The following is a 21,094-nucleotide window of genomic DNA, read 5'->3' as shown; positions in this document are numbered from 1 at the left end:
TGACTGAAATATAAACACAAGATGTAGAACCAACACTGTTGTGACTGCTGGAAGTACTGTAACAAAGAGCAAACCGATCTGAGTTTAAAAATAGCAAGAAACATGTTTTATGTTTCTTTGAAATAAGTTGTAAAATGCATAAAAAAGCAAAAGGTCACACAATAGTATATATGAAGGTAATGAAATACATAAGACAAGCTTTGACTTCTCTCAATAAAATATCCATGTTAATTAGATATTAGGAGTTACAGGGAATAAGGACTTATACCCTTAAAAACTACTGAGGACCCCAAAGGGCTTTTGTTTATGTGAGTTATACCTATATTTACCACATTAGAAATTAAAACATATCTTTAGTATTTATTTTAAAATAAAAGTATTGACTTTGTACCATTGGTGCAAATGTTAACACAATGAAAAATGCCACAAGACAGCTTAGTATTGTTATGAAAATAATCTGAACTTGAGGACCCCCATGGAGCCACAGACCCCATCTTGAGAACCACTGATCTAGGGGTTGAGTGGCAAGAGGCAGAATGGACAGACTGCAGCCGGGAAATCAGAGAGGTACTCACTTTGGGCATGGCTTATATCTTCTTTAAGGAAAGTTACAAGAGGAATGAAGAAAAGAGAATTATTATGCAGCCTTGAAGAGAGAAAATACCCACAGAGCTGTGAAAACGGAAACTCATGTTTAGAGGTCTGTCTTCTGGGATCCACGGTCAGGATCCTACAACACAGGTTTCACCCCGTTCTTTGGGAAGGCAGGGACCAAGCAAGACTGTCACCTTAAGTGACCCAAGCTCACATCTTGCCTTGCCTATCATGCCCATGGCTTACTAATTCAATTCAATGATTGACAGTTTCGTAAAAGAGAAAAAGAGCATGCATTGACTAATGATTTTAAGAAATCAAACAGGATAATCCTGGGATGCCACCATCACACTCTGTTGGGAGGATCCCTTTCTTGAGTGTCTCTAGCTTTCAACTCTTGATTATTTAGCATAAGTCATATAGCCAAATCAGTAAAAGAGCATGAGGACAGACATGAAGCATGTTCACTGGGCCGTGCTGGTGGACACAGGGCCCATGCTGCTCCTCTGCCCTGTGGACCCATTCAGAGTAACATTCCCATCACATCATGTGTCTACATGCAACGATGTGTACATGCTCAAATTCTCTCCCACAAAGGGATTACATGGGGTCTTACATTTCAATTCCAGATGGAAAAATTCTCTCCTGCCCCAATAAGCAATGAAGCATCTTAAAAGCATGGCTTTTTGTATAAATTTGACTCTCCTGTTGGTCTGTACCTTGACTCAATCTTAGCTTTAAATGGCCAGTGAATTTCAATGCAAATACAATTGACAAGGTGGGGAAAAGGTGAAAGTGAAAGTCGCTCAGCCATGTCCAACTCTTTGCGACTCCAGGAACTGTAGCCTGCCAGTCTCCTCTGTCCATGGAATTCTCCAGGCAAGAATACTGGAGTGGGTTGTCATGCCCTCCTCCAGGGGATCTTCCCAACCCAGGAATCAAACAGGGGTCTTCTCCATAGCAGGAAGATTCTTTACCAGCTGAGCTTCCAGGGAAGTCTAGGGAAAGGGTGAGTGGGAGAAAAAAATAAAATCTAGGAAGATGGCTGGCCCCCCTGCCAAACTTCATCAACGGAGAACTCCCATTCAACTGTGTTCCATCTAACTTGGCCCAGGGACAGAGGCCAGAGGGGATAACTGCTCCCCTCCCAGGTGAGAAAGTGGCCAACTCTTAGAATTAGAGCAGTAATAGCCCATTTGACTATTTCCTTTTATTGATAAAACAGCCTGCTGTAAAGCACACAAACCACCTAGATCACTTTGGACGCAGCTGATTGAATTTGATTGATGCTTACAGTGGGTCTGAACTTGAGCAGGAACAATGAGACAGGGAGGGGGAGGGTGCTGCATCTGTGATCATTTTCTCTCTCAGAAAATATATACTTCAGGACAAATTCAACAAAGCCATTCAGGCATCAGCCACCTGTGGTCCATTACCAGGTTTATGGGACATAATCAAGTGGAGGGGAGAGAAAAAACCCATAGCCTTCAAACTGAACTGAAGCAAACCGATTTGGGGTTTGGATTCCTGCGTGATGTGTTTACAAATAGCCGTGGACCAAAGGCACTTTCCTGCCATCATTGTGAACAAGCCCAATTTTCCAAGGGATCTTCATCTGTGAGAACTGTACAGCCCCAGTTTCCAGACTTAGGAAAGTTCATTTTTTTTTTAAGAAGATGCTCTCAGGCAGTGATCTCATCTGACTAAATTAAGTCGTGACTTGCTGCTGTGCAGGCGTCCTGCAGCCATTAGACACAGCGCTTTCCAACTGGCAGCAAGGCAGGACTGAAAGACTAATCTCCCCACGAACAAACAATAGCAATGCAAACAAACCCTCCTGCTTCCAAAGAGGCAAGGTAAGATGCACAGCCACCAGATCCTTCCCAGTTCCAACAGAGCAGAGATAAACGGGTCCTTCTCCTCTGCTCCTGACTAATAGGATTTGAGGGACTACAGGCCAGTCCCCTGCGGAGAAAAAGCTAAAGACACAGCGCTAAGCACACAGTGGGGGCTCATCAAGTATGGATTAAATGACTGATGTCTCCTCCTTTCAGAGCTAGGGAGGTTCATGGTTGGGGCGGGGGTGGGGGGATAGTGGCTGGATTTTAGGTGTCTTGTTTAGCAGCTAAGAAACGCTTTCTGGCTGTCTCTTTTTGCATTCACCCCACTTCAGAAAGCATATAAGCCTTCTTGCGATATATATTCATTTCATTCTTACCCCTTTTTTTTTTCTTCTGTGATTTCCTTTCTGTCAGACTTTTCTTATTCTATCCTGTTATACTGTTTTGTATCTTTCCAAACTGTTTCCAATCCATTTTTGAAACAAGGCAGGGTATAAACAAATACTGTAACTAATTTCTTTAAACAAAATATTGGCGGCATGTGGTGTCATTTAATGAGTGTTTTCATAGAGAAAACAACAGAAACTAAGGTTGCAACCAATATCTGAACTTGGCTGAAGTCCTGGAAAAGCTAGGATGCTCAAGCAACTTCTACAAAGGAGTTTCTCTGCATTCCCAGAATCCTGGAAATCCCTGTATCCTGGACCGGTCCATAAGGACCCTGGAACTCTCAGATCATGTTCCCAATTTGGTCCCCAAACCAAACAGTGGAAGATAACGTCTAAGAAGAAAATTACTTAAAAGAAAAAATATATATATGTATACACATATATTATTTACACACATACACATACATTCTTTTAAACAGGGTAAATCATAAGCAACAAAAGTCCATGATCTGCAGAAGTAATCCTACTCTGAAAGATGCTTTAGAGATGCTCACTGACAGAGATGGGGACAGCATCCAAAAATGAATCAGAATGAATAAGATACTTAGGTATTGAAAAAGGCACTGAACCCAATCAGCTGCATTGTGCCCTGCCCACAGAAGAGGGTATCCTGACCAGCAGGCATGAGTGTGCCCATCCGCTTGGCAAGAACAGTATGTTACCATTAGAAATGTATGCACTTGATTGATACCAGCCATTAAACTCATTCAACTCTCTATGCCCAGATCCACCAAGCAGCCTTCCAAGAGAAAAGGGATTTATGACTAGGTTTTGCTGAAGGGGAAAAGGGTGAACATTAGCCACCCAGAGTATCCTGGTCAACTAGATGGATATATGTCCCTCTGTAAAGCTTGGAAGTTGGCATTTCATATATAAAATTCTTATCAGTCTTGTTAGCCTAGGTCAGATTCTATGAGAAGGATCAATTGTGGAAATGGCCAAACAAAGTACATTTTGAGACCTGCAGAAAGAACTAAGGTCTAGATCCAGGGACCACCCAACACCAAAGATCTATCTTCTGAGAACCCTCTTCATGTGAGCAAATCAGTCTCTCAGAAAGAGCGGAGAAGCCAGGTCCCTTTTACAGAAACAATTTCTCATTCGTTAGAATCATTTCCATCCAGAATCTACCAAATACATAGTGAGATTCAAAACAGAATCTAACGGTTGAGGGGGAAAAAAAAGGCATACAAATGAGGTTAATCAAAACAAAAATAGAAATATGGTAGAAAGACTACTATAATATTTAAGATTTTTTTTAATGACTATTAAAAACTAAATAGAAGACCCAGGTAAACAGACTTTGGTTAAACAGAAATTTAAGATATAGTGATGATGATTTTATAAAGAAGGAAATACAAAAATAAAGGTGGAACCTTTCAAGATCTTTAGGAAAGCTCACTTGATCTAGTATACCAGTGCCAAAAAAGAAGCAGCCTACATAAGTCAACTTTCTGCCTATTAAGCATTTCTCTGGCTTGTTTCTTCCTTTCTTGGCACTTTTAAAAGTGAGCAACTATCCTCAGCTCCACACACATCCTACCGTAAGCGCCTGGATCTCTTCTTCTGCTTCTGCTGTCGTCTCTTCCAGCTCCGTCTTGGCCTGGCGGAGCTGGCTCTCCAGGGCTGCCCGTGCTGCCTGCAGGGCTGTCAGCTGGGATTCACGCTCCTGCAGGGAGAGCTGCAGCTCTGTGAGCTGGCGTTTGAGCTCCAGTTTCTGCTCTTCATGCTCTAGACTGACCTGAGGCACACACAGAGAGACTTGTTGACCTTAACTGAAGAGAAAGCCAAGACACAACCTGCATCTTAAATCTGGTCATGGAATCAAATTCTTAGCACTCAACTGAGAAGGAAAAAAAAAAGGAATAAAACAGCTCTGATTTCGATGAGTCTCAAAATCAACAGGAGTGAGAACACATAAGGGTATATATAACATATATACAGAGCATCCCTTCCTTTCCTTTATTACAGTGCTTGAGAAAGCTTCTTAAAAAAAACCCACACAGCAAGAATCTATGAAAATTATGATTATCATTAGAAAAATATTTAAAAGTGAACATAAATCAACAGAACTGGACATGGAACAATTGACATGGACATGGACATTGACCATGGACATGGTTCAAAATTGGGAAAAGAGTACAATAAGGCTACATATTGTCACCCTGCTTATTTAACTTAGATGCAGAATACATCATGAGAAATACCAGGCTGGATGATTCACAAGCTGGAATCAAGACTGCCAGGAGAAATATAAACAACCTCAGATATGCAGATGATATCACTCTTAAGGCAAAAAGTGAAGAGGAACTAAAAAGCTTCTTGATGAAGGTGAAAGAGCAGACTGAAAAAGCTGATTTGAAACTCAACATTAGAAAATTAAGATCATGACATCTAGTCCCATCACTTCATGGCAAATAGAAGGGGAAAAAGTGGAAACAGTGACAGACATTCTTTTTGGGACCCCAAAATCACTGTGGATGATGACTGCAGCCATGAAATTAAAAGACACTTGCTCCTTGGAAGGAAAACTATGACAAACATAGACAGCATATTAAAAAGCAAAGACATCACTTTGCTGACAAAAGTCCATATAGTCAAAGCTATGGTTTTTCCAGTGGTCATATATGGATGTGAGAGTTGGACCATAAAGGCTGAGCAATGAAAAATTAATGCCTTCAAACCGTGGTGCTGGAGAAGATTTTTGAGAGTTCCTTGGACTGCAAGGAGATCAATTCTAGTCAACCCTAAAGAAAATCAACCTGGAATATTCACTGAGGACTGATGTTGAAGCTGAAGCTCCAATACTTGGGCCAACTCACTGGAAAAGACCCTGATGTTGGGAAAGACTGAAGGCAAAAGGAGAAGAGAATGACAGAGGAAGAGATAGTCAGATAGCATCACCAATCAAATGGACATGATTTTGAGCAAACTCCAGGAGCCAGTGTGGGACAGAGGAGCCTGGCGTGCTGCAGTTAACGGGGCTGCAAAGAGTCAGACACAACTTAGCGACTGAACAACAAAAAACATGAACAACATCTTGACAGTAACAAGGCCATCTTTACAGTGGGATTACAAGTGGAACAACAGACTGCATTCTACTTATTTTAAGTATTCTTGTTCTGATCTGTTCTCATCAGGTAACCTGAATTAAGGTCACAGTGTGAACTAATCATTCCTTACTCCGTCTACCCATGTATCTACTCAAGCTTTCATCTATTCAAGAAATACTTACTTGGCAAATTCTATATATAAAGAAATACAGAGATGAAACAGTCTCTGCCTTCAAGTTGGGGAGAAAAACTAAAAACCAACCACTGCCATACATTGTGATCAAGTGCAATGGTCCAGACGTGCAGAAATGTGGGAACACAGCAGAGAGGGAGAGAAGGTAATTGTGGATCTGTGTACTGAAGAATCCCAGGAGCCAAACAAGCAGATAAGAGGGGAAAGAAAACTCCAAGCAGAGGAAGCAAGACATCCAAGGCATGGAGATGTGGAAGACTGTGGCACAACTGCTGACATAACCAATGTGATAAACTGTTCTAAGGACCAGACCCTGTGCTGGACATGGGGACACCAAGCAAATAAGAGATGCCTGCTGCTGTTTGAGAGCTCTGTTTAATAAAGACAGCCAAGGGGTACACAGGGAATAAGCTTATCATGAAAGGCCATGGGGACCCAAAGGAGACAGCCCATCTAGGTCCAGGGGGTTAGAGAGGGCTCCTTGGGAAAGGTAAAACCCAAGTCTCAGAGGTCATTGGCATGAAGAGGAGAAAGACAAGAGATGTAACCTAGAGAACCAATAGGATTTTGATAATACAGTCACCATAGGGAACAGTATGGCAGTTCCTTAAAAAACTAAAAACAGAGCTACCATATGATCCCACATCCCACTCCTCAGCATATATCCAGAGAAAACCGTAATTTAAAAAGATACATGCAACCCACTGCAGCACTGTTTACAATAGCCAGAACATGGAAGCAACCTAAATGTCCATCGACAGAGAAATGGATAAACAAGATGTGGTACGTATACACATTGGAATACTAGTCACTGTAAAAAGGAATGAAATAATACCATCTACAGCAACATGGAGGGACTTAAGATTGAGTGAAGTCAGACAGAGAAAGACAAATATCATATGATATCACTTACATGTGGAATCTAAAAAAAAAAAGGTACAAGTGAACTTATTTACAGAACTGAAAGACTCACAGATATAGAAAACAAAGTTATGGTTAACAGGGGGGAATGGGGAAGGGATAAATTGTGAGATTGGGACTGACATAGACACACTACTATATGTAAAATAGGTAACTAATAAGGGCCTACTGTACAGCACAGGGAACTCTACTCAATACTCAGTAATGATGTATATGGGAAAAGAACACAAAAGAGTTGATATCTGTATAACTGACTCACTCTGTTGTATAGCAGAAACTAATACAACACTGTAAAGCAACTATAAAAATCATCCCATAAAAATTTTAAAAATAAATCAATAAAGCTAAACTCCAGACTCCCCTAGAGTACATACAGCCCTGAACCTCTCTGGAAGTGTCCTAAATTTCTCACACCACCCCTTCGGGGCTAGCTATACAGATTTAAGAATAAAGCAACACACCCTCCCTGGGTTAGATTAATGCCCAGTGGAACAAGAGCTGCAGGGCAGACACAGAAGACATTTATGGGAAGGGAAAGCGAAAGACAGTTAGCCAATGTTCCCACGCTCAGAGAAATCTGAGTTATTTACACTTACACTGCTAAGGCTGCCGCTACAGGAAGTGTGGTTAAACTTACTGAAGAGTAAAAATATAGCCTGGATAAGAAAAGTAAAACCACTGCCTAAGGCCTCTGGACAACCAAGAACAATGGTCCTCAAACTCCGGAAGCATAAGCATCACCCAGGGTGCTTGTTAAAAATGCAAATCGCTGCTCCTCATCCCCTCACTGCTCAACTCAATTCAATTAAAAAAGCTGAGGGAGGAAGCTAACCAGGAATCTGCATTTCAACACAAAGGCCACGTGGTCTTAAAAGAGAGGGGTCCACACTTTGCCAACCCTGGTCCTTCAGAGAAGTGGCCTCACTTAATACTCCAGTACAAACAAAGAAGACATTCTTAAATGTCAGAATTCCCTCATGGTTTAGTCCTTTGCCATAACAGAGATCATACACTCTTGGAAGAATTCCATCACAAATGTGAGTCCCTAGTCATCACGCCCAGTTGGGATGTCCCACTTAGAATGACCTCCCTCCTGAGTTCCGGTTCTGTCTCTGCCAGTGTCTACTAAGCCAACGTGCTGGGTTGACAGCCCTACAGATCAGGGGTGGGTCTATCTTGTCACCACTGTCCATCAGGCTACTAACTGGCAAACGGCAGGCATTTAATAAATACACAGTTGGTGATGTCAAGTCACAGCTTAAATCAACCTCAAAATATTCATAACTAAATGCGTGGGATTTCCCTTCCCAAACCTGGCTATCCTTCCCAGCTACTTTATCCCTCTGAAAACAATCACCTTCCATCAAACAAACCTAAAGTTCAGATTTCTCACTTAGTCTCCCACTGCCACGAAACCTGTTACTAAGCCATACTATGTGCTAAACTCCAGGCGAGGACACGGTCACGTGATCCTCCATGACCCGGGACAGAGGGATCTCTCTGCCCCCATTTGAAGGTGCACCAATTTACGTCATTCTTGCATAACCTGATAAAGGAGCAGCCCTGAGGTTGTCAAACTCCTAACAAGTGGAGATGGAATTCTAACCCAGACCCCCGTGGTCCCGACTGTACTCTTCCCCACCATTCATGATGGCTATTGATTTGAGCTTGACACCTGGCTGGCTGGGGTCTCTGGTGCTCCAACAAATACCCTTGGGAGGTCACCCTTCACTCTTACCTCCCTCAGCCTGGTCTCCAGCTCCAGCAGACGGTTCTTGTCACTGTGGTCTTGGTGGCTTATTTTTTCCAGCTGCTCCTCCAGCTTCCGGTTCTGGGCCTCCAATTTCCCAGCTTGCGTCTCCAGGTAAAACTTCTGTTGCCTGAGTTCTGAAATCATCTCTTCCTGGGCCTTCCTGGTGGGGGTGGTAGGAGGAGCCAAGCAAAATCACAGTCTCGTTAGAGGTGAGCATGTCCCCCCTTGGAAGGACAGGCAGAAACAGAGAGAGAGGTGTGACTCAGTTAAGTGGACCACACTTGTTCCCAGGTTAGCGCAGTCCAGACCTGGCCTCGTGTGCATGACTCCAGCAGGGGGACCTGGGACCCACTTAGTCCCCACTGCTCAGAGTCTCTTCTTGATGAGATTAAGTATGGCCAAGGGATACTATCATTTCACTCTTTTGGTAGACCTTTTTATTTTCTAGTCTGTACAGGACAGCAGGAAGGGCCTCCTGAGTACAAGAGCACCCTAATGACTCACTGAGATGGGCCCTAGGGAAAAGGGGGTCATAAGAAAAAGAATGATACTCCTTCCACTTCTCTGTTAACCACAGGCTGCTCAGAAGCTGGAATGACTCAAAGATCAGACAGCAGCCTACCAAGCAGGTTTAAACTAAGATGGGAATGTTTAAGATCTCTAAAGGGACATATCTAAGGTGGCAGGGGCGTGGAGAGGGGGTGGAAATCCTGGAGATTGTAATTCTTTGGGGGAAGAGATTAAGATCAAAGTGCTCCTGGATCACAGGAGAGTACCTGCTGAACCCCCCAAAACTCACACCCCAGGGCCCAGCTTCACAACAGAAACTAGATGGCCCAGTTGGGCACACTGGAGACCACCTCCAACTGATTACAGGATGCAAGTCTGGGGAACAAGGATGGCAGCTCTCCAGAAGCCAGCTATAAATAGACTCGTTAGAGAGAGCAAAACACTCTGTGATGGGATGGGAATCTGAAGCATTTGAGAAAACCCAGCTCATAAGAGAAGACAGGGTAGAGCGAGACCACTTCAGAGGCGGCAAAGCTTCCTAAGTATACAGAGGTTGGGACCCAGAATGGGAGTCATTAAATCCACTTCGGCTCCACCACACAGAAGAGTGGAGCTTGTGCCCCAGGAGGCCGGATCAGAGTGGAATCAGGCACGCAGTTAGAATCTGAATACTTACATGTTCCTCTGGGTAAAGAGACTGCTGTTGGCCGCAAGTTTATTGGCTTCCGACAATTCGACTATCCTCTGTTCCAGGGATCTGATCTTGGAATCCATGGCATTGATCATCTGAAACACAAGGGATCTTTTGGAACCCTGCACACAGATGGTGCCACTGGAGTGTGAATGACACAGGCCACGCGGGCCAGGGAGAAGGATCATCTGAAAGGCAGGACCATCAGACCAGAGACTCAACTAGCTTATACCCTGAGGGGCATAGATCTCACAGCCCCAGCGATGGCACTCGTTCATTTTATCAACAGGGGCTGCACATCCCCCTAGCAGCTGAGGGACCTGCAGGAAACACACGCAGGAGGACCTATTGAGGAACCTGGCATTCCCTGAGTCAATAGGCCTCGTTAAATCCCTGTGTCGTCCGCATGTGACCTGAGCCTGCAGGAGCCTCTAAACCTTGCATCTGCAAGCTGCTGCTCTTATCACCCATGGGCTTGTCGTTCTCTGAGTGATTTCTTCTCACCCAGCCCTTACTGTCCTAGATTCTGTACATCAAAGCTTCCCCAACTTAGTGAAACATAAGAATTGGCCAGGACAGGAAGGGTGGGGAGGGGACGGGCTTGCTGGTTAAAAATATCACTTCCCAAGACCCTCCTTTAGAGATTCTGATGTGAAAAATCTCAGTAGGGTCTGAGATAATAAGTAGATTAACAAGCACAACAGGGGAATCTTTTAAGCTGCAGGTTTCTGAAAACATCTGCTTATAGGGATTAGAAAGGAAATAAGATGCCTGGCTGAGGCCAAGGGCCACCGGGCTTGTTATCGGGGGTACGTTTTAAAAGTCACAGTTCTAGTTGATACAGGTAAGTGTGAGTTCTTAAAGGGTGTGAAAGGCAAAACTGGCCACAAGCCACCACTGCCACATTTTACCAGAGGAAGGGCTTGTAGAGAGAGCTTTCTGTTAGTGACAGACTCCACAGGATAAAACAGACCAAATGGACTCTTCTCCAGCCCATGATTTCTGGCATGGTTCACAATCCCTCCCATGTAAACCGGCTTTGAGACTCTGTCTACCTACCGCCTTCTGCTCGCTGAGAATTTTGCCTTTTTCATGGGCCTCCTCTTCGTGTCTTTGCATCAGGTTCTCCAGTGTCTCCTTGTCCGCTAGGTCTTTCTTTATCTGATTGTCCAACACCTGAGGGGAAACAAAAGGAGAAGTTAGTGTCCTGAGCCCAGCAGACTAACAAGAGGTACCAGAGAAAAGTAGGAAAGGAGAGGAAAAGCACCGGAAAAGCCGCACTTCCCCAACTCCAGGGTAGAGATCTATTGGCTGGGATGAGGTTAAGAAGTCAAGCGTGATCATCAAATGGCAAGTAACTGAAGGACCTGAACTAAGAATTTATTTCAAAATTAGCGGCCAAAAAGACCAGAGAGGGATAGTCAAAGTGCAGGTGGACACCAGAATGAGGGCGGTGGCAGGGAAAGATCTCTCTAGAGATCTTATGATTTGCAGCTAGTACCTCGGGGCAATGTTATAGTAGTCAACGTGCCAGCAGTTTTCAGAACAATGCTTGCTCTTAATTTGTACAAAAATAATTTCGTTATCTCCAGACTGGGAGTGGAAGGATAGAAAGCTGAAGGCTGAGGAAACCTGTGTGACCACGGAAAGCTGACATTCAGAAACAACCAGGGACAAGAGGATTCTGCCTACTGATAAAGTAGGTGGGGAGTCAACAAACTGAAGAGACGGCATGGGTTTGGGGGGACCTGTTTCCTCCAATCCTTCCTCTGATCCAGCTGGGGGTAAAAAAAAAAAAAAGAAAAAAAGTCACTGGAAAGAGAAACCTTTCCCAGGGGAAGAGAAATCATGTGTTCTCAGTGCTGAGAATGCCACTGTAAGCACCTAGTGTTCCCAAGAGGAAAAAATAAAACAGTAATGGTGTCACCATCCACCAGCTTGATCTAATGTTCTGCGAGGGACACACAGAGCACCACCAGTTGCCAAAACAACCAGCGAAAATGAGAGGAAGAAAGGCGACATCATGACTTGCCAAGCCTTTGACCCTGTGTTTCTCATCACTGAGCTTCTCTGAATGACACCACATCTGATACTGGGAAGAAAGCCCAAAGAATTGGGGTCACAGATGGGAGCTGAAATCTGCCTTTCCCACACTGTCTATTGTGAAGGGCCCTTCACAGCTCATGGGGACATCGTCCCTGAAAAGAGCCAGTGAGCAGGGAGGGGGCCTGCATGATAAAGAATGAAAAGGACAATTTCAAAGAGGGTTTTAAATGAGAACTGACTGATGAAAAAAACAGACTGAAAGTTGGTAGAAAAGAATAAGAGGTGGAGGACGGGGTCATGGGAGGAGGGATGAACCTCAAGAGGATAAGCCGCCTGTTCTCTTGGATGTCAGGATGCGATTCTAAAATTACGAATAAGTAAAGGACCGAACTGGGGTATGATCACAATTATTACCAAAATGGCCTTACAGGGGATAAAACAGGGCCACAAAGCAGAGCTGACTAAAAAGAAATGGTTTCATAAAGCCAGGAGGGAAGGAAGAAGAAAACAAATCTCTCCTTAACATTCTCTAGGATCTATAAAGCCAAGTTCTTGCCACCGAGAAGGTAGCAAAGAACACATAATGCCTACACAAGGAGTCTTTTGCTTATGAGGCAAGAAGCAATGAAGCCCATTTTCAGAATGACTCTGTTCAAAATAAGACCTCCCCAAGGACTTCCCTGGTGGCCCAGTGGTTAAGACTCCACGCTCCCAATGCAGGGTGCCCAGATTTGATCTCTGGTCAGGGAACTAGTGTTCTTGCCTGGAGAATCCCAGGGATGGGGGAGCCTGGTGGGCTGCCGTCTATGGGGTTGCACAGAGTCGAACACGACTGAAGCGACTTGGCAGCAGCAGTAGCAGCAGCAGGGAACTAGATCCCATGCCACAACTAAGAGTTTGCATGCCTCAACTTAAAAGATCCTGCCTGCCACAACTAAGACCCTGTGCACTCAAATAAATAATAAACATTAAAAAAAAATAAGACCTCCATTTTGGCAGCAATGAATACCAACACAAAGAAGTATGAGCCAGAAGGGACAGCCTTTATCAAAATGGCACACATCCTGGCTTTGACTGGGCTAACCTGGCAGAAGGATGAATAAGATGATGCCTGAGAGGGAAGCAAGGAATTTGTTTGAAATCAGAGATTCCACTGTAGACATTTATATCAATTTAAGATAAAACATGACTTTCTGACAGGGAAGTCAATATACTCACCCAAATTACAGGATGAATTTTGCAAAGGTAACATGCAAAGGTGCAGGGGACAATGTAAACATTCTCATAATTTTCTGAAAGGTAGTTTATTTCAAAGATAAAAGTCTAGAAGCCAGTAAGAACTAAAACCAAAAACTGGCAGATAAAGTTGAAAATGTATGAAAGCGGGCATTCACACTAAAACTAAGGTCCATTCTAGGTTCTTTCCTTGTATTTCTTTCAATGAAAAATAACCAAAAGTAACCCCGGGGTGAAAGAGAGGATGCCAGAATAGTGATGGTGAGGATGCTATGTGAGTATGTATACTTGTTGTTCCCCAAAATAGGAACAGCTAAATCTTTGTGGATACCAAACAAACCAGTAATACTATCATCACAAAAATTAAAAGAGTCCTTCAATGTCTGACTTGGAAGGGAAAATAACAGTATTTGAGATGTAATGACCAATCAATGTCTGATTCTCAAGAACATAAGACATAATTAAAGGCTTGGTCCAAAATCACAATGAAAATATGGTGTGATTTTAAAAGGAAATAGGCTGGTGGTCACTTCTGGCCACCAAACTTACTACTAAAAATTGAAATGAAATAATAATGTCAATAAGTAAAATAATTTAATTCACTATTTGATATAGTGGACTGGATTACTTAAACCAGCTCCTCTATGAAAAATGACTTAAAATGCTAGATAGAATATGAAAAACATTTCCCGAAAGTACCTAAGAATTGGCAAGAGAGTAAGAAATTACAGACTAAATCTAAGTGAAAGCAGAAACCCAAAGAGGTAAGAAGCGCAGAAGGCTGTTTTGAACTTCAGGCATTTGCTGAAAAAAAACTTGAGCTTCATTTTCAATCTCCTCAAAGGGTAAGGAAATAGAGAAGTCAAAGCCCAGGGATGCCCCCAAAGTGGGCACACATTTTCATTCAAGGTCTCAAAGAATCCCCATTATTAATTTGCCAAGGAAACTGAGCAGCTGACCAGGCACACAAAAAGACAGACACCATAAAAAAGAACCAGGAGAAACAACAGCAGAAACAGACCTTCAGATACTTCAGATACTGGAATCATCAGCTATAGATGGAAAAATAACTATGCTAATGAGTTTAAAGAAGCAGAAGATAAGCTTCAAATGAATGCAGGGAATGAAAAGTTCTTGTCTTAAATATTCTAGTAAACTTGGAAAAGAACCAAACAGACTGACAAGAAACCAATAAATACAGTAACTGAAATTTAAAACTCAATGGATGAGTTTAGCAGCAGATTAGACAGGGAAGGATTAGTACCCTGGAAAATCAATTAGAGCTTAACCAGAATGCAGCACCAAAAGACAAGTGGTAACCTAACACATGCCTAATCAAATTCTCATAAGGGAAGGAAAGAGAGAAGAGGAAGAGGCAATATTTGAGACATAATGACCAATAATTTTCCAGAACTTTTTAAAATATATTCCAAAGTCCAGTATATCTCAAGAAGGATAAATAAATAACTCCATATCTGTCTACATGTCAAGTTTTAGCACAGTAAAACTTCAGAAAATTAAAGACAAAACAAAGTTTTAAAAGAAAAAAGAACGATTGCTTTCAAAGAAAGCAACAGTTAGACTGACAGTTGACTGTCAACTGCAATAATAAAAGCCAAACACATCAATGGAATGATATTTTCAAAAAGTATCATAAGAAATAACTGCCAACCTAGAAATCTATGCCCTGTCAAAACATCTTTCAAGAACTAGGAAGAAACAGAGACATTTTCAGACACACAAAACATAGAGGCTGGCACCAGCATTATCTCCACTAAAGAAAGTCCTCAAGGATATACTTTATATAAAAGATAAAGATCTAGGTCTAAGATGCAAGAAGGAAATTAAAAGCCACGAAACGATGAATCTGTCTAAATCTAAATTATCATGGACTGAGTGACAGTGAGTCAAAAAATATTTTAAAGATGTATTATTTTTATACTTTTAAGATTTATTAAATATATTTTAAATATTTTAATATATTAAAGATATCTTGAAATATTTAAAGATACACGATGACCAAATTTTTTGAAATAAACTATTTTTGAACTTCTGATATCCAACCCCCTCCATGGATAAAACCCCCCATCATGGCCTGAGGACAGCATTTACCCCAGACAGTCCTTTGTTCTAGCAGGAAGTGGCCCAAAGCACCTGGGAAGAGAGAGGAGCTACATGGTGTTATAGGAGGAAGGGCAGAGAGAACCAGAAAGTGTCTTTACTTTAATTTTTTCCTCATAGTGCTGTTCTTTCTGTTTCAGGTGCACCTCCAGATGCTGGGCTGAGACCTGGGCTTCTCTGTGCTTCTCCTCCAGCTCCTAGACGAAAAAGAGGAGACGCTCAGGTATGTGAAGGAAGGGCAGAGCCAATGCATGTCAGACATTCAGAGGAAACACGGCTTTGGCACAGGCACCAGAGACAACAGGCGTGTGCTTCCTCACAACTAGCCTCTAAGGCTCCTGAGAAGGAAACCACCACTGAGCCTTGGCCCTGGGACTTCCAAGTCCAAGTATTCACACACATACACACACAGCTGGTGGGCTGGGATCAGAAATCTATCAGTGTGACAGGTCAAAGGCAGCTCTTCATCTCCGCTTAGAGAAATGAGAGTAACGAGGCAACACAATTTCAAAATTCCATACAGTGCACAGCCCCTGACCACTATCTTGAACGTCAGGCAATTGTTGCTCCAATGACAGCCTTAAACAAGAAAAGTAATGGAAATTTACTTTGTTCATTTCAATGATAAAAAAAATTTATATTTTCCTCATTAATAAAATGATTGCACAGGAACCCTAGCTAAGAAGGAAAACTAATATAACAATTCAAACACTTTGAGTTTTGAATGATTATTTTAACTGACTAGTAATATGGAGAATGTGACTATCTAGAAATGTTCATATGATATCATGTGTAGATGATGTAACACTAATGGGAAGAAGGCAGAACATAAAATTGACTAAAAATGACATAAATATGTGTACACATATGTGGAAGATAGGAAGAGAATTTGGAGTAATATAAACAGCTCAAATGTAAAGTCCTCTTTATTCTCTTATTAAGATTTATGCTTTTAAACAAAATTCATTTGGAAATTATACCAATTCATTTGCAACATATTATAAACTGGTCATATAAAAGCCAGCATTCAACTTACTGAAATATTCTCTAAATGAAACTATCTGCATCTACATTAATTCTTATGAATCTGGACCCATTAGTTAATTACTAATATCAAAAGTCATTACTCCAAGTTTTCATCTCTTCACACTATCTTGAAGATTTTCTTTGAAATGGAAATAATTATGAGAATTTGAAGAATGAGGAAATTATACAGGATATGACTATAAAATGGAGAAAAAAATACTTTCAGATTCACACACACATGAAATGGTACTGATTAAGCTTTTGAAATTCTGAAGTCTGTAAGCATTGACTTTGACTTGGGGGCCAGTAAAGTATTCAATGTTAAAACCAGGTGCACAAGATCTGTTGCAATCTAACAGATGTCATCTTGAAAAGTTGAATGTAAATAGGATGTTAAGTAATAAAAACATACTTTAAGGGCTTTAGGTATATTAAAGGATCCCCAGAAATGAGGTCTTTTTATTAAAGCAAAAGACTCTGCTATAATGAGAACCCCCATTATCTGTTTTGAAAGTTCTTATCAGAACAGCAAATACTTTAATGCAAATGACATTTGAGATGACTTTCCGAGCACCATCATTAGGTAACAGTATTAGGGACCCCTGTTTGCTCCTGTTCCAGATACTTTATTAACAGCCTAAGCACCAGGTTCTTGAACAAAAGGTACTTTCTGATAAATGAAGTCACAACCACAAAGGTCCTAGGTAATAAGACATACTTGGAAAAAGAAATCTGCTACTTTTCCTTTAGGTTAGAAATCACTTGATAATTGTCTTAGTTTCAGTCCTCCTAAGATGGCACAGGAATGAAAATCAAACTGAAAACAGGTTGAAAACTCAGACATCTGAGATGCACAACGTTGAGACCAAATTTCTGATCCATGTATGAATGGGACTTTGCAACATATAATCCAGGAATGCAGAACTCTACACTCCGACGTTTTAATTGCAAATGAACCTTTGGAAAAGCAGACATTCTAAAATCTGACTTCTTCGCATTTTGGCATTTTTTGTTGTTGTTGTCATTTTTTAGAACGTTATCTTTTCTACATGTGTTGGATCAGACTCTTCCGTCCTGTTATGCAAACACTTCGGTTCGCTGCTGTTTCCAGCTCCTAGAATAGTGCCTGGCACATAGTAGAAGCTCATTAAATATTTGTTGAATGAATGAATGAACACATCACCATTAAACAGAGAAACACTTTGCAACCACAAGAGACTTAACCACGTCGTTCGCACCAAGCAAGAGGTGGCAGTGGTGGAATCTCGGTGGGAATTCACTTGACTCACGGTAAAATTCACACACTTGACAACTGCCAAGAGAAACTTGGATGACGGCACGAGAGAACAGAGAGAGTAGACTAACAGTCACATCTGCCTTTGTGTGTAGACGGATCTATGAAGACTGTGTGTCAAAGCAAAACAATTTAACTGATTTCTCTTTTCATCTATTTGTTCAAGAATACCCACATGCTCATGAATATAGACAGAGATGTAAAGATTTGAAGCGTCAGGTTTTTATTGGGTTTTGTTTGGTATAGTATAGGCCTATAAGTCAGTCATTCTGGAGTTCATATAGTTGCTGGTGACTCATTTCCCAGAAGTGATGCAGAGAGAGACAAAGAGAGGGAGGCGGAAAGCACCCTGCTTACCACCTTGCCTTTTTATGGTGGAGAGGAATGGTCGACTACTCCAGAGTCTCTCCCAGGGGCAGGGAAGGAAGGGGCTATGAACACACTCCCCAAAGTGGCTTCAAATTCTTGATTTGGGGACTGAAATTCAAGGAGAGTCCTTTAAAGGTTCACCTGCCTTCCACCCTGGGAGGAGCAAAACTTCCAACACGTTGGCAAGTATCACCCAAGCCTTCCTTGATCAAGTTAATTTGATCAGAGCCAAAAACAGAATCACTGTGATTACAAACCTAAAAAAAAAAAAAAAGATCTGCTACATCTAAGGAAAGTGAAAATACTAATAAGAATAATAACCAACTGTAGCAGAGAAAGTGAGTGGGTGAGCATGGATCTATGACAAATACTACTCGGAGAAAAACAATTCTGCGTGACTAACTTCTTTCCTCTGCAAAAGTGAGGATCTGAGTGTTAGTCTTAAAGCCCTGAATCCCTACCCCTTCTTTTTTTAAATGAGCATTTGCAATGTTAACAGCCATACAAAACTCTGCTGATAGGAGTACGTAAATCCTCCTGTAAAAATGTATTGGAGATGACAGCGTATGCACGTTCGTATTTCTAAAGGTCAGGCAGTAGCAAACAGAGTGAAAAAAAAGAAAAAAAAAAACATACTGATGGATCTGTTACCAGTGCTGAAAAGTCCAACATGTAAGGTTACTCATGCTAGTCTCTGACGTGTCATCCGCTAAGACCACTTCCTCTTAATTCGCCCGCTCGGCGACAACCTCCCCTGTGCCGGTGGCTGCTTCTTCTTTGGACCCCCTTCCCTCTGCAACCTGTTATCGTTGAACTTGCCAACCTTGGCTCCTGCTCACCAGAATTTTATCAGCCATCTGCTGGATCTGTTGGGACTTTGTCTGGATGTCATCCTTCAGTCTGTTTTCTCTACGCTCCATGGTCTCTAGCCTCTTTACCTTGTTCTCCAGAGAGTGGCGGCGTTCCTGCAGATCGTGAATCAATCAGAGAGTTTTAATGGGGTGACGGCTGCGGGCGCAACGCCTGCGCCGAGGGACAGGGCCCTCGGGAAGCGGACGCTCGCGGCAGGGAAGAGAAGTCGCAGGCACCCAGAGCCACGGCGAGGAAGACACGGTTCTGGAATCCGAGTAGTACTCGCTTGTGTAGGTTACAAGAGTGCATTCATTCATTCAAATATTTACCAAGCACCTACTATCTGCAAAGTAGCACACTAGGCATCTTGGAAAATACCCAGAGGAAGTCGACAGAATGCCTGCCCTTGAAGAGGTAAGAGAAAGACAAGTAAACATAAAGTGGGTGAGAAGGGGCAGAGCCATGAAGCACACAGGTATGGAGCGCTGCAGGAGGTTGCAGGCAGGAAAGAGAGCTTTGAACTGAGCAGGTGAAGGGAGGAGTCGAGGAGATGTGAGCTGTGGAGGGGGCCGATGCAGCAGGCTGGAGGGGAGAGGGGAGGCCTTTCAAATAAAGATGGGCACAGCAGCAGCAGCAGCACGGAGGTGGCCAGCTTAGACCCCAGGTAGAGCACAGAGGGGCTGCTGCATAAGGTGAGTTTGGGGGAAGCAGGAGAACGTGGCAAGGGGAGCACGTGTGGGTCAAACGGCTGATAGTCTCATGAATCTAAGACATAGGGAAGCACTAATGGCTTTGGGATGGTACAAGGGGTGGTGATGAGCCTAGAGCTGGAGGTCCCCAAGTCTGACATTTCTGAGTTAGCTGGGAGGAAAGTGAGACTGGAAGCAGAAAGCCAAGAAATGAGTGCATCTGCTCAGCTGGGAGGAAGAGCACCTGCACTATGAGGAGGCCTGCAGCAATGGCCAGCGGCGGGAGACGCTGGAGGGGGACAGTGTGGGTGCACTGGCAGGGCTGAAGCACGTGTGGAGTGGCAGGGCCCAGGGAGAAGCAGACGACGTCAAGGCTCCAAGCCTGGGGTGACCACATGGACAACGATGGCCCCGACCGGCATGAGGAGATTGAGAAGATGACCCAGCTGGTTGCAGAAGACAGTGAGTTCATTCTAGGTTAGAGGCACTGTTCAGACACCCAGACAACATGTCAGGGGAGCAGTGGGAAATATTGCCTGGATTGTGGGTGAGGGTGGCCCCAGAGAATTGTGGACAAGTAGGTCACCACCAGCACAGTGATAGGGAGAAGCAGAAAGCCCAGGAAAGGGGGATGGTTAAGTCAACTATGGCACAGCTGTTCCACAGAACCATTACCCAGGCAAGGGGGAAGCTGGAGGGGAGTAAGGGGAAACGTCCCTTCTGATTCTAGATTCTTCAGTTCTGTGATTTCTCTTTTTTTTTACAATGAGAAGACACTCATGTGTTTTCTGCATAATTATATAATTGGTTTCAACAACAACAACAACAACAAAGAATTGAAGGGAGAGAAGAGGCCCCAAAATACAGATCTGGGAGTTACCAACACACACAGGTCACAGCTGAGGCCTCGAAATGTACTATGTTATTATCACTGCTGGGAGGAAAAGTCAAGGAAAAGCAAGGGTACAAAGGGAAGGAAGAGAAGACCTCAGGGACGGCGTCACTGTCACCTAGATAAACATGAGTCCACCCACACAAGTGAGTGGGTCAGAGGAAAACAAACAGGAAGGAACGGTTTTTATCAAAACATCGTTCTACTCGCAGCTTCTGTGACAAATGCTTCTCCCCTTTGGGGAAAAATGTTCCCAAGCCTCTCGGGTTCAGAGGAATGGGCAGAAAGGAAAAGTGGTTTGAACAAAGGCGAGCAGAGAGAAGGTGGTGCCTCCATTTTGTCCCCACACAGCCAGAGGCCAGGCACTGCAAGACCCAGGGGCTGGAGGTCCTCTGCTCACCTCGGCCTCCACCAGCTTCTTCTTGATGCCTTCGGAGGAGTCCTCACGGTTGTGCAGCTTCTCCAGCTCACGCTCAGCCCGCTCCTTCGCCTGACGGATGTTCTGTAGCAGCTCGGTGGCCTCTGTGCTGGCTTTCACGGCCTGAAAGGAGAAGAAACGGGGCG

At 43.1% G+C, this 21,094-nt stretch overlaps 1 protein-coding gene across 2 annotated transcripts in view; it reads right to left on the bottom strand.

Annotated features, from left to right (window-relative positions):
- CIT (citron rho-interacting serine/threonine kinase) overlaps positions 1-21,094 on the bottom strand; it is a 168,653-nt gene that overhangs the window by 45,548 nt on the left and 102,011 nt on the right. Inside the window, exons 16-22 of one of the 2 annotated variants that reach the window (XM_068989683.1) lie at positions 20,931-21,071; positions 18,937-19,062; positions 15,510-15,605; positions 11,065-11,181; positions 9,991-10,100; positions 8,790-8,964; positions 4,428-4,625 (exon numbers count right to left, since the gene is read on the bottom strand). In XM_068989683.1, coding sequence (XP_068845784.1) covers positions 4,428-4,625; positions 8,790-8,964; positions 9,991-10,100; positions 11,065-11,181; positions 15,510-15,605; positions 18,937-19,062; positions 20,931-21,071 — 963 coding nt within the window. The remainder of the gene's footprint in view (positions 1-4,427; positions 4,626-8,789; positions 8,965-9,990; positions 10,101-11,064; positions 11,182-15,509; positions 15,606-18,936; positions 19,063-20,930; positions 21,072-21,094) is intronic. The other variant, XM_068989684.1, reaches the window with a different exon arrangement.

This window comes from Capricornis sumatraensis, chromosome 17 (assembly GCF_032405125.1).
Source record: "Capricornis sumatraensis isolate serow.1 chromosome 17, serow.2, whole genome shotgun sequence".
NCBI lineage: Eukaryota > Metazoa > Chordata > Mammalia > Artiodactyla > Bovidae > Capricornis > Capricornis sumatraensis.
This window is presented reverse-complemented; position numbering and strand designations above follow the sequence as displayed.